Source organism: Carcharhinus amblyrhynchos, chromosome 12, assembly GCF_965287045.1.
Source record: "Carcharhinus amblyrhynchos chromosome 12, sCarAmb.v2.hapA, whole genome shotgun sequence".
Lineage (NCBI taxonomy): Eukaryota > Metazoa > Chordata > Chondrichthyes > Carcharhiniformes > Carcharhinidae > Carcharhinus > Carcharhinus amblyrhynchos.
This window is the reverse complement of record NC_137335.1, coordinates 25,360,528-25,373,243: the sequence shown is the minus strand read 5'-3', so window position 1 is coordinate 25,373,243 and position 12,716 is coordinate 25,360,528. Positions and strand designations below refer to the sequence as shown.

Sequence of the window (12,716 nt, the reverse complement as noted above, 5' to 3'; positions counted from 1 at the left end):
ATTCAGATTGCTTTACTTTAAGTTTCCAAAGGGTCTTGTCAGTTTTTTAAATCAAAAGTGTGAATCACTGTACATAAATAGATATTTGATGCAAAATAAACTGTTCTAGACATTAAAAATGGATAATTGTATTTTTATACATCCATAAATCAAATAAAACAAATGTATTGTTCCATTAATTGCTAAACTTCAAATATTTGCTTTTAACTTAGAAAGTAATGAAAGTGATTATCTTCCTATGTCTTGCCAATCTCTCTGCAAAATGATAACTTATGCAAATTAATGCAAGTTTGTTTCCAGATCATTGCAGTTCAGATGGTTTGTGTTTTAATTTGCTGTCTGTGTAATTTCACGATTAAATTTAATTTTATGCAATGTTTTGCATTGTATTAATCATTATTTGTGTACATCGTGACTGTTATTTTTTTCTCTATTTTGCCTGATTCCTCTTCCCTTTTCTGCAGGATATAGCACAGTATGAACAGGTAGGACATGTTGCTGGGAACTGTTCCCAGCAGTCAGCTTAGCTCAGTTTCTCATGCTTCTCCATATCAGAAACAACAAATCCAATGGCTGGACTGAATGGTACATAACACTCATTTAGCAATTGGAACATACAGCACTAAAACTTGACTGCACAACTATGTTGGCATTTCATTATATCTGCTTAATGCACTTTTCTGTGGTGATGTACAGATTCAGCCCAAGTTCTCTTGCTTGATGTCTGTGGCCCTGTTCTTTTGTCAGCCTTGTTTAACATTGCCTAGACTGGCTCATGCGGTCAGGGGTTGCATTATTGACTGATCACCATTTAGAAGAGAAGAAAAGTCCTGAAGAATGACATTATTTTGATCATTACAGAAACAGAAGAATATTGCGGGCGCACTTGCCTTCTGGATGGCAAATGCATCAGAACTTCTCAACTTCATCAAACAGGACAGAGACCTAAGTCGGATCACACTCGATGCACAGGATGTCTTGGCTCATTTGGTTCAAATGGCTTTCAAGTATGGAAGTTAAAACATTGTTTTATCCATGTCTTATTAAATATTTTATCCTTTCACTCAAGGCAAATACTGAATTGGCATATTATAATTTGTAACTTTCTCCACCTCCAGCCCAAATCTTCCCAGAAAGTATATTAAATAGTAATGCCATGCTATTCTATTTTCTATCTTTACTGCCAGCCCAGTCCATAGAAATACATTTTTGAGAAAACCGTTAACAAACCTGACTATTCCTTGACAAATTCACTTTTCCTCACAAGCTGCATGCTCCCTGTCAACATAGTGTATCAGAACCGCAGATTATTTTTGTATATCCTCTTCACTGTTAAGAGATGGTCAGAAAGAGATTGTCCAAACACATGCAAATGCAATCTGTATGTTTTAGAGCTGCAACCAAGCAATTTGAATGTTGACATGAAATGTTTGCACAAGTTCTGTTTTTTTGGATTGACCCTGTTGCTTCCACTACCATGAAATTTCCTTCCAGATTTAACCCGGATTGTCTCTCTTGTCTTTCTTAAACAGAGGAACAGTGTTAGCTATCCTCCGATCCTCTGGTATCTCGCCTGTGGCTAATGAGCATACAGAGATTTTGGCCAAGACCTCAGCAATTTCTTCCCTCGCAACCCCCCTCCCCCTCCGCCCCACCCCAGTATTCTGGGATAGACCCTATCTGGCCCTGCAGACTTCTCCACCTTAATATTTTTCAAAACGTCCAAAGCCAATGAATATTGTTCTCATTTCTTAAAAAGAAGTATATTTGTGGTGTGCAATTAGATGATGAGTTCAGTGTTGGTAATTATGGTTTTGTATGAGCCAACAAATGTATATTGTTTACTGCTCATATAGATCAAGACCTACCAGTTAAGTTATTTTTATGGGTGGCACAGTGTACTTTGCATCAGTATTCACAAAGAGGAAGGATGAGGTGGGTGCTGAATATAGGAAGGAGGATGTTGGCATTCTAGGATATGTTGAGATAAAAAGGGAGGTGGCATTGGAGGTTTTGAAAAATATTCAGGTGGACAAATCCCCAAGGCCAGATTGGTTATTCCCAGAGTACTGAGAAGCGAGGGATGAAATTGCTGAGGCCTTGGCCAAAATCTTTGTATCCTCGATTGGAGAGTAGCTAACATTGTTCGTCTGTTTAAGAAGGGCAGAAGAAACAATCCAGGAACTTACAGGCCTGTGTGAGCCTTAGATCAGTGGTGGGGAAATCATTGGAGAAAATTTTTAGGGACAGGATGTTCTCCCATCTGGAAGAGAATAGACTTATTAGTGAGAGGCAGCATGGTTTTGTGAAGGGGAAGTTGTGCCTCCCAAACCTGATTGGGTTTTCTGAGGAAGTAACCAAGAAAAATTGACCAAGGTGGGGCAGTGGATGTTGTATATGAAGACTTTAGTGAAGCCTTTGATCAGGTTCCTCATGGCAGACCTTCACAGAAGGTGAAACCGTATGTAATTCGTGGTGAACTGGTAAGGTAGAAAAATAGTAAAACACAAAACTGGCTTGGGCATAGAAGTGGAGATGCTGGCGTTGGACTGGGGTAAGCACAGTAAGAGGTTTGACAACGCCAGGTTATAGTCCAATAGGTTTATTTGGCAGCACAAGCTTTTGGAGCTCCATCAGGTGAGTGAGGACTTGTGGAAAGGTACACTGAGGCATGGTACACTGGGGAGACCATGCAGAGACTACGACAATGAACGAATGAACACCGCTCAACAATCACCAGGCAGGAATGTTGTCTTCCAGTCGGGGAACACTTCAGCAGTCATGGGCATTCGGCCTCTGATCTTCGGGTAAGCATTCTCCAAAGCGGCCTTCATGACGTACAACAACTTGGAATCGCTGAGCAGAAACTGATAGCCAAGCTCCACACACGAGGACGGCCTCAACTGGGATCTTGGATTCATGTCACACTATCTGTAACCCCCACAACTTGCCTGTATTTGCAATATCTCACGAACTGTCCTCGCTGGAGACGATACACACCTCTTTAACTTGTACTTGGCCTCTCTCCACTCACATTATAGGTAATCAAGTCTTAAAGGCACAGACAATGAAAAATGAAAAACAACCCTCTACTACCATCCTCTGGCTAATTTTGTATCCATTTAGATACCTCACCCTGGATCCTGTGCGATTTAACGTTATGCAACAACCCACCATGCGATACCTTGTCAAAGGCCTTGCTGAAGTTCAAATAGATAACATCAACTGCACAACTGAGTCTTTATAGGTAATCAAGTCTTAAAAGTACAGACAAAGACTCAGTTGTGCAGTCGATGTTGTCTATTTGAACTTCAGCAAGGCCTTTGACAAGGTATCGTATGGTAGGTTGTTGCATAAGGTTAAATCTTACAGGATCCAGGGTGAGGTATCTAAATTGATACAAAATTGGCTTCTTGAAGCCAGAGGATGGTAGTAGAGGGTTGTTTTTCAAACTGGACGCCTGTGACCAGCAGTGTGCTTCAGGGATCAGTGCTGGGTCCACTGTCGTTTGTCATTTATATTAATGATTTGGCTGAGAATATCGGAGGCATAGTTAGTAGGTTTGCAGATGACACCAAGATTGGTGACATAGTGGACAGTGAAGAAAGTTATCTCCAATTGCAACGGGATCTTGACCAATGGGCTGACGAATGGCAGATGGAGTTTAATTTAGACATATGCGATGTGATGCATTTTGGTAGATTGAACCAGGGCAGGACTTACTCAGTTAGTAGGGCATTGGGGAGAGTTACAAAGCAAAGAGATCCAGGAATACATGTTCATAGCTCCTTGAAAGTGGAGTCACAGGTGGACAGTGGTGAAGAAGGCATTCGGCATGCTTGATTTCATCGGTCAGAACATTGAATACAGGCGTTGGGACATATTGTTGAAGTTGTACAAGATGTTGGTAAGGCCACACTTGGAATACTGTATGCAATTCTGGTCACCCTATTATAGAAAGGATATTATTAAACTAGAAAGAGTGCAAAAGAGATTTAATATGTTGCTACCGAGATTTGATGGATTGAGGTATAAGGAGAGGCTGGATAGATTGGGACTTTCTTCTCTGGAGTGTAGGAGGCTGATGGGTGGTCTTATCTTTAAAATGAGGGGCATAGGTATTGTCTGTACTGTTAAGACTTGATTGCCTATAAAGACTCAGTTATGCAGTCAATATCTAGCTAGATAGTCAATATCTTTTCCCGAAGGTAGGGGAATCTAAAATTAGAGGGCATAGGTTTGAAGTGAGAAGGGAGAGATACAAAAGTATCCAGAGGGACAATTTTTTCACAGAGGGTGGTGAGTGTCTGGAACAAGCTGCCAGAGGTGGTAGTAGAGGTGGGTACAGTTTTGTCTTTTGAAAAGCATTTAGATAATTACATGAGTACGATGGGTACAGAGGGATACGGGCCAAATGTGGGCAATTGTGATTAGTGTTGGGGTTTTAAAAAAAAGGGTGGCATGGACAAGTTGGGCCAAAGGACCTGTTTCCATGCTGTAAACGTCTATGACTCGCATTCCAACCGTTATCTTATAAATTGAGTTTGTTTCTGTATATGGCGTATTTGTGAACACAAGTCTTTTACTTGACAAAGGAGCGAGACTCTGAAAGCTTGTGCTGCCAAATAAACCTGTTGAACTTTAATCTAGTGTGCGACTTCTTATCGGGCATAGAAAGCAGAGAGTAACAGTGGAAGGCTACTTTTCTAACTGGAGATCTGTGGCAAGTGACTATTCCAGTCAAATATGTTTTAATGGGATGTTTTTAAGTATTTTGCTTCATTTGATGGAATACTTTTTAGATCATTTTGTAATTTTAGATTTTTGGATTTTAAACTTGTAAAATACTGTATTATGGGGGTTGTGCTAAAATTTAAAGAAGATAAAACGAACAGGAAAGGACAGGTAGTTTGGGAAACTCATGAGTTCTGAATGCTGACGGGAGCTATTACATAGCAACGTGGTTCAGTAGTACAGAAAAGGAAATAAAAGCATATAGCTTTTTAACAGCATTAACCATTTATATTTAGATTAAAACTTGGGAAGTCCTCAGATGCTTTCTGCTCAATCTAAAATATTCTTGAATTTCTGGCATTCTTGCTATCTTAATTATTTCCAGAATTGATCCTGCCATGTTGCAATGTGGCATTTAAGCTTTATAAGCTTTATTTCAGTGTGGCATTTAAGCTTTCAAGGAATGGCTACAAATTTAGTGATAATCCAATCCATTAGAAATGTGCTTTTTTCGATTTTGTTCCAAGATATTAATGGTAAAAATTAATGCTGTACTCAAACTCAACTAGAGTTGAGTATGCTAGACTGGATTTCAGGTAGCATTCCAGAATCCAAAATTAAATGTTCTGTATCTGGAAATTCTTGGCTATCAAAATGGTAAATGTGACAATTGACCCTCCTCAGATATAGTTTGATATTAATCAGTATCAGGACAGAATTTTGTTTGTAGCACTTCTCCAATTCCATCCAAAGTAGTCTCCTGTCAGCGGGAAATGCTGATTGAAAAAGATTTCTCAACTCCCCCTCTATCAATTATTTTAACTTATACCTTTTGATTATTGATTTGCCTACTAGGACAAGTAGGTCTGTCCTTTCCACTCTGGCGTCTTCATAATTTTATGCAATTTAATTAAATATCCTCTTAACTTCTTTTGTTCATAATAAATCAACCCCAGCCTATCCAATCACTCCTCACAGCTCAGATTTTTCCATCCTGGCAATATCCATGTAAATCTCTGCACCCACTGTTACGAGCACATCCTTTCTTTAATGTGTCAGAACTGTAGTCTAGCTGTTGCATAACTAGTATTTTGTGCAGTTCTACCAAAACCTGTTTGCTAAAAGGATCAAAGGATGTGGAAGGAAGGCGGGATCAGGATTTGGAATTTGATGGTCAGCCATAATCAAAACAAATGGGATGATGAATGGGATGGATAGGATAGAGGTGGAAAGACTCTTCCCGCTCAAAAAAGACAGTAGGACTAGGGGGCACAGCCTCAAGATAAAGGGGGGGCGGTTCAGAACGGAGTTGAGGAGGAACTTCTTCACTCAAAGGGTGGTGAATCTCTGGAATTCTCTGCCCGTTGAAGTGGTGGAGGCGGCCTCGCTAAATATTTTTAAGAAGCGGGTTGATGGGTTTTTGATAAGAGAGGGGATTAAGGGTTATGGGGAGAGGGCGGGAAAGTGGAACTGAGCCACGACAGATCAGCCATGATCTTATTGAATGGCGGGGCAGGCTCGAAGGGCCAGATGGCCTACTCCTGCTCCTATTTCTTATGTTCTTATGTTCTTAAATGACAGAGCAGGGTTAAATTGTCTCTTCCTGCTTCTGAGCTACTAAAAAAGCATCCCATATGCCATAACCAGATATATCTATCCAGCTACCTCCTGGGACTTGAAAACTTACACCACAATGTCCTTCTGTTGCTCCATGCTTTTCAGTGCCCTGTCTTCTATTATGTAATCCCTCGCATTCTTTGTCCTCAAATATATTATTTCACACTTCTGCGAAACAAATTCCAATGTTGCTTTTTTGCCCAACTTACCAGCCCATTAATAGCTTTCAAAGAACAAAGAACAACACAGCACGGGAAACAGGCCCTTCGGCCCAACGAGCCTGCGCCGCCATCTTAACGATGTGTTTTTCCTCCTCCACCCTTGACCCATGTCTATGCTTATGGTACCCCCATTGGAAACCAGATTGAGGGGAGAATAATTTAGGGACAATTTGTTACACCCTTCAGCCTAAGAGCACATCTTTGGGGTGTGGGAGGAAACCAGAGCCCCCGGAGGAAACCCACGCAACCACAGGGAGAGTGCGCAAACTCCCACAGACACTGGCCCAAATCCATGTATCTGCACAGCTAGCAGTGATAGTCACTGAGCTGTTGTGGTGCCCATCTGCTGGTCCAGTTTTAAGGATACACAAACGGCGCAAAGTGCTAGGCCACTCGAAACATCCAAGAGCAGCCCACACACAACCCACTGTATGCATGCCCCTCGTTAGACAACAAGGTGGACCGATGCACCTGCGGAGTAAAAGAAAAAACATCAACACATGTAACATTAGATTTCTAGAAACGTCCCGAGGCTCTGATCCTTATTTAAAATAGTCTCCTATAACCCTCCATGCCTGTTTCGCTCATGTGTCTATCTAAGTAAACCTTAAATAAGTCCAGCGTGTCTCACTCCACCACCTTACTTGGCAGTGCATTCCATACCCCCACGACCCTCCTGTGTGAAAAACCTCCCTCTAGCATCCAAATTATACCTCTCCCCCCTCACCCTGAGCTCGTGGCCCCTCGTGATATTTGTCTCTAATCTAGGAAAAAGCCTGCCACTGTTTACTCTATCTATACCCTTCATTATTTTATACACCTCTATCAGATCCCCCCTTAATCTCCATTTTTCTAAGGAAAAGAGCCCCAGTTTTCCCAATCTTTCCTCACAACCCAGTCCTTCCATACCAGGTAGCATTCTGGTAAACCTCCTCTGCACTCTCTCCAGGGTCTCCACGTCCTTCGGGTAGTAAGGTGACCAGAACTGGACGCAGTACTCCAAATGCAGTCTAACCAACTTTCTGTATAACTGTAGCATTAGACGCCAGCTCTTATACTCTATACCCCTTCCTATAAAGGCTAGCATTCCATAAGCTTTCTTCGCAACCTTCTCCACCTGTGTTGCCATCTTCAGGGACTTGTGCACTTGCACTCCCAGGTCCCTCTGCATTTCTATACTCTTAATAGGTCTACCCTTTATCATGTAACTCCCCTCTACATTATTCCTTCCAAAATGCATCACCTCGCATTTATCAGGATTAAATTCCATCTGCCATTTATCTGCCCAATATACCAGCCTATCTATATCCTGCTGTGTCACCTGACACTCCTCACTATCTGCCAATCCTGCCATCTTTGTGTCATCTGCGAACTTGCTGATTACACCACATACGCCCTCTTCCAAGTCATTTATATATATTACGAATAGAAGAGGTCCCAGTATCGAGCCCTGCGGCACACACCACTGGTGACAGACCTCCAGCTAGAAAAGGACCCTTCCACTACTACTCCCTATCTCCTGTTGCCTAGCCAGTTTTCAATCCATCTAGATACCTGTCCCTGTATCACACGAGCCTGAACCTTTTCTACCAGCCTACTGTGAGGGACTTTGTCAAACGCCTTACTGAAATCCACATAGGCGACATCAACAGCTCGTCCTTCATCAACTGTTTTTGTCACCCCCTCAAAAAATTCTACCAGATCCGTAAGGCAAGACCTCCCCTTAACAAAGCCGTGCTGCCATATCCCTAATCAGATCGCAACGCTCCAAATGTGTATACATCCTATCCCTAAAGAACTTTTTCCAACGAGTTTCCTACCACTGACATCAAACTCGCCAGCCTATAATTACCAGGGTTATCCCTACTGCCCTTTTTAAACAGCGGTACCACATTAGCTATCCTCCAGTCCACTGGGATCTCACCTGTGCCCAAAGAAGAGACAAAGATTTGCATCAGAGGCCCAGCAATTTCATCTCTCACCTGCCTAAGCAGCCTGGGATAAATGCCATCAGGCCCCGGAGCTTTATCAGTTTTTATGCTGCCTGAAAACCCTAACACATAAGAACATAAGAAATAGGAGCAGGAGTAGGCCATCCAGCCCCTCGAGCCTGCCCCGCCATTCAATAAGATCATGGCTGATCTGTCGCTGCTTCCTCCCTCGTAATGGATATTTCCTTCAATTGGTCTACAGCTCCCTCCAAGACATTACAAGACACCAAGCCCCTCTCCTTTGTGAATACCAACACAAAGTATTCATTTCAGGATCTCCCCCATTCCCTCACTCTATGCACAGTTCCCCTCCTTTGTCCCTAAGAGGACCGATTTTCCCTCTAACCACCCTTTTGTTCCTAATGTAAGAGTAAAATGCCTTTGGATTTTCCTTAATCCTATCCACAAAAGCCATTTCATGCCTCCTTTTCGCCTTTTGAGCTCCCTCCTACTCTCTACATTCCTCCAGTGCTCTCTCCATTCCCAGTTGCTTAGACCTAACATATGCCTCTCTCTTCCTGACTAAGTCCTCAATATCCCCTGTAATCCACGGCTCTCTAATCCTGCCTTTCCCATCCTTCCTCTTTATCGGCACGTGTCTTTCCTGCAACCTTTTCAGCTTTCCCTTGAAAGCTTCCCACTTGCCGACCGTGGACTTACCCGCTAACAACCTCTCCCAATCAGTATCCATCAGCTCCTGCCTAATCCAGCTATAACTTGCCTTCCCCCAGTTCAGCACCCTCCCCTTTGGACAGCACTCATCTTTTTCCATTTTTATCCTAAAGTAGACAGACTTGTGGTCACTGTTAGCCGCATGTTCGCCTACTGCAACCTCAACTACCTGACCCGACTCATTACCCAAAACTAAATCCAATATAGCCCCCTCCCTAGTCGGGCTAGTTTAGGACCATTTCACAAATTCCTCCCCATCCGAACCCCCAGCTGTAGGTACCTTCCAATCCACTCCAGGAAGATTAAAATCACCCACTACAACAACCCTATTCTTTCTGCACCTATCTAAAATGTCTTTACATATGCCTTCTTCCACTACCCGTGGGCTGTTGGGTGGCCTATAGTACGCCCCTAGCATAGTAATCGTTCCCTTCCTATTCCTCAACTCCACCCACAGCGACTCAATCCCTAACTCCTCCCTATTATCCTCCCTCTGCACCGCTGTGATGTGCTCCTTAACTAACAACGCCACCCCACCACCTCTCTTCAACCCTCCTCTGTCACACCTAAAACACTTATACCCAGGAATATTTAGCTGCCAGTCCCACCCTTCCTGCGGGATCCAGCTTACTTCCACACTATCAACCATTTAGCCAAATTTGTATCATCTGAAATTGTTTTAGCCATACCATTTGATTTGATTTATTATTGTTGTGTATTAACATAGTGAAAAATATCGTTTCTTGGGCACTATACATGCAAAGCATACCAATCATAGAGAAATAAACAAGAGAATGCAGAATGTGGTGTTAGAGTCATAGCTGGGGTGTATAGAAAGACCAATTTAATGCAAGATAAGTCCATTCAAAAGCCTGACAGCAACAGGGAAGAAGCTGTTCTTGAGTCAGTTGATACGTGACCTCAGACTTTTGAATCTTTTTCCCGACAGAAGAAGGTGGAAAAGAGAATATCTGGGGCGCGTGGCGTCCTTAGTTATGCTGGCTACTTTGCTGAGGCAGTGGGAAATGTAGATAAAATCAGTGGATGGGAGGCTGGTTTGCGTGATGGATTGGGCACCTCTGCATTTAAGTCTGCATCACTGATGTAACATGAGAAGCAAGAGACCTTGTATTGAGAAATTTAAATTATTTAGAGAGAAATGATGGTAGTGGAGATGATCAATGAAAATGGATGGTCCTCTTAACTCCTCATGGCTCTTTCCCCCTGTTGTTCTTTCCCAGTAGACGATGAATATGATAGTGACTAAAATATTATTTTTCTGTAAGTCTTAAGTGCCGGTGAATGCAGGATATTACGTGGATTTCCAATTTCAGATTTTTTTGGTTGGCGTTGTAAGATGTAAAATTGGTGAATTCTGTGTTACAGATACTTGGTACACTGTCTTCAATCTGATCTCAACAATTATATGCCAGCATTTCTTGAAGATCCTGAAGAAGCAAGCCCACAGAGACCCAAAATAGGTGTGAAAACATTTGTGATCATTTCCCATTCTTTCTTTAAATGAAGCATACTTTGGGTTTACATATTCATGAAACTTTGATAAGCTGCTGCTTGTCTGCATAAGACCTCTTGCTTTGTTGACTTCCGTTTTATTCTCGTTCAAAGCTATGAATTTGGTCCGAATGCTAATTCTTGTTTTATTATTTAATATTAATGTCTCCTTCCCTCCTCCAAAAAATTAAAATGTGCATTTCCCTTTCAATTTGTCAACTGCCCAGTCTTCCTTAAACTTACAAGTGTTTCTCTAACATATATAATATATAGTAAATCATAGCATGCAAGAAGAAGCAAAGGAGCAGGGTATTAGCATTTGAGAGGTCTAAGCTTGGCTGGAGAAAATGATTTTGGGAAGATTTTGGAGGGGGAATGGTAGGGAGGCAAAAGGGCTGGACTGAGGAAAGCATAGGTATGAAGCTGCTCAGGGGAAAGAGCAAATGCATTTTATGCCAGAATTGGAAAACAGAATGGCATAAAAGGATGTACAAGACTGGAGAAGAATGCAGGGTGAGGGTATATTTAGGTAGCAGTGAAGCAACTTGTCGATGAGGTTCAGAATTCTGAATTTGATCCGTTAGTAACTGGAACTCAAGTCCACGTCAGGGAGAATGAGGTCTTTGAGGGATCTTATTGGAGGACGGAATGCAGACAGTGGAGATTTGGTTAATTCAGAATTGGTGCAGGATGGAGTTCAGAGAAGTCTGGTAGAAAGTTTAAGTGTGGCTGACAACTTTAGCGGCATGAAGGTAAATAAATCAAGGGTGAAGTCATGAAAGGTCGTGAAGAGAAGGTTTGTCGCTGATCTGAGTTGCACGTGGTCTGATTGTTTGTTTGAGCAAGCAGCCAGTAAAGAGGACAGAATCAGTAACAAGGATACAGTGTTTTCAGTTGAAAATTGACTTCAGCTCAAATGGATGGAATTCCAGATCATCCATGATCAGCAGTCAGACAGGCTTGAAGATGTAGTCCACCAATTGACGATTAAGGTGTAACTTTCCCATCAAATATGCAGTTCCAGTCCTCTTAACTCCCATATAAAGATTGCCCTCTGATCCAAACTTGTATATGAAACTACATTGAGCAAAGATTAGAGGACTGCAAATTATCACTGGACTGTTTTGCTTGGGGAAATTATAGGGAATAATGTGCAGTTTGATTTGTTTTGCAGCTGCAGTAACAGGTGCACTGCTCTAAATCAGAAGTTTTCAGTTTTTTAAAAAAAAGACCACTGCTAGTACTGGAAATACTCAGCAGCTAAGGCAGTATCAGTGAAGAGATAAACGTTGAGTGCTTTAAGTTGATGATCGTTCATGAGAACTCTGTAGAGAGAATCAAAAACCAGTTAATGTTTCATAAATTTTGAATGTTTCTCTCCACACAGTGACTGACCAACTCAGTTTTCTGCTTTTATTTTTTGTTTTGAATAAGTTACTTTTCCCAGAATCCATTTCTATCAAGGCAGCTTATGGACCACTTCCAACAACAGCTGTTTACTTTTGCAAAATTATTTTTGTTTCTATAATTGTACCTAGTGTCTTTTGTTAATATTTAGAGTATAAGCTGCAGTGACATCTTGGAGTATTTATCAGAGTAAGTTTCAGATATACTATTTGGTTTCTCCCCTTTCAAGGGTTCTGTTCCCTTCCCCCTTAGAGTGGTTCTAGAAACCTGGAATTAAGAGAACAGAATGCACACAGCAAACGGTTCTTTCAGTGTTATAAACTCTGCAGGATTGCAAGATACAGACAATTCTGTTTGCAGAACAAGGATAATATGATTTTTTCCTTCCATGATGAGTACGTAGCTCATAGCTTTTTTTATGCATAATTGCTCCTTTCCTCAGCAGGAACTGCTTGCAATTCACAATTACAATTAACTTGTGTTGTTCTTGTTCTCCAAATCATTTGTCAGTTAGCTCATGCCTTCACTGGCGATGTTAACTGTTTCATGCCTTTCACCTCTT

At 41.7% G+C, this 12,716-nt stretch overlaps 1 protein-coding gene across 9 annotated transcripts in view; it reads left to right on the top strand.

Moving 5' to 3' along the window:
- Positions 1-12,716, top strand: part of afdna (afadin, adherens junction formation factor a) — a 240,997-nt gene that overhangs the window by 139,436 nt on the left and 88,845 nt on the right. For 5 of the 9 annotated variants that reach the window (XM_080200248.1, XM_080200245.1, XM_080200250.1 and 2 more), the window contains exons 15-17: positions 465-485; positions 862-1,007; positions 10,622-10,716. In XM_080200248.1, coding sequence (XP_080056374.1) covers positions 465-485; positions 862-1,007; positions 10,622-10,716 — 262 coding nt within the window. The remainder of the gene's footprint in view (positions 1-464; positions 486-861; positions 1,008-10,621; positions 10,717-12,716) is intronic. The other 4 variants (XM_080200251.1, XM_080200249.1, XM_080200246.1 and 1 more) reach the window with 1 other exon arrangement.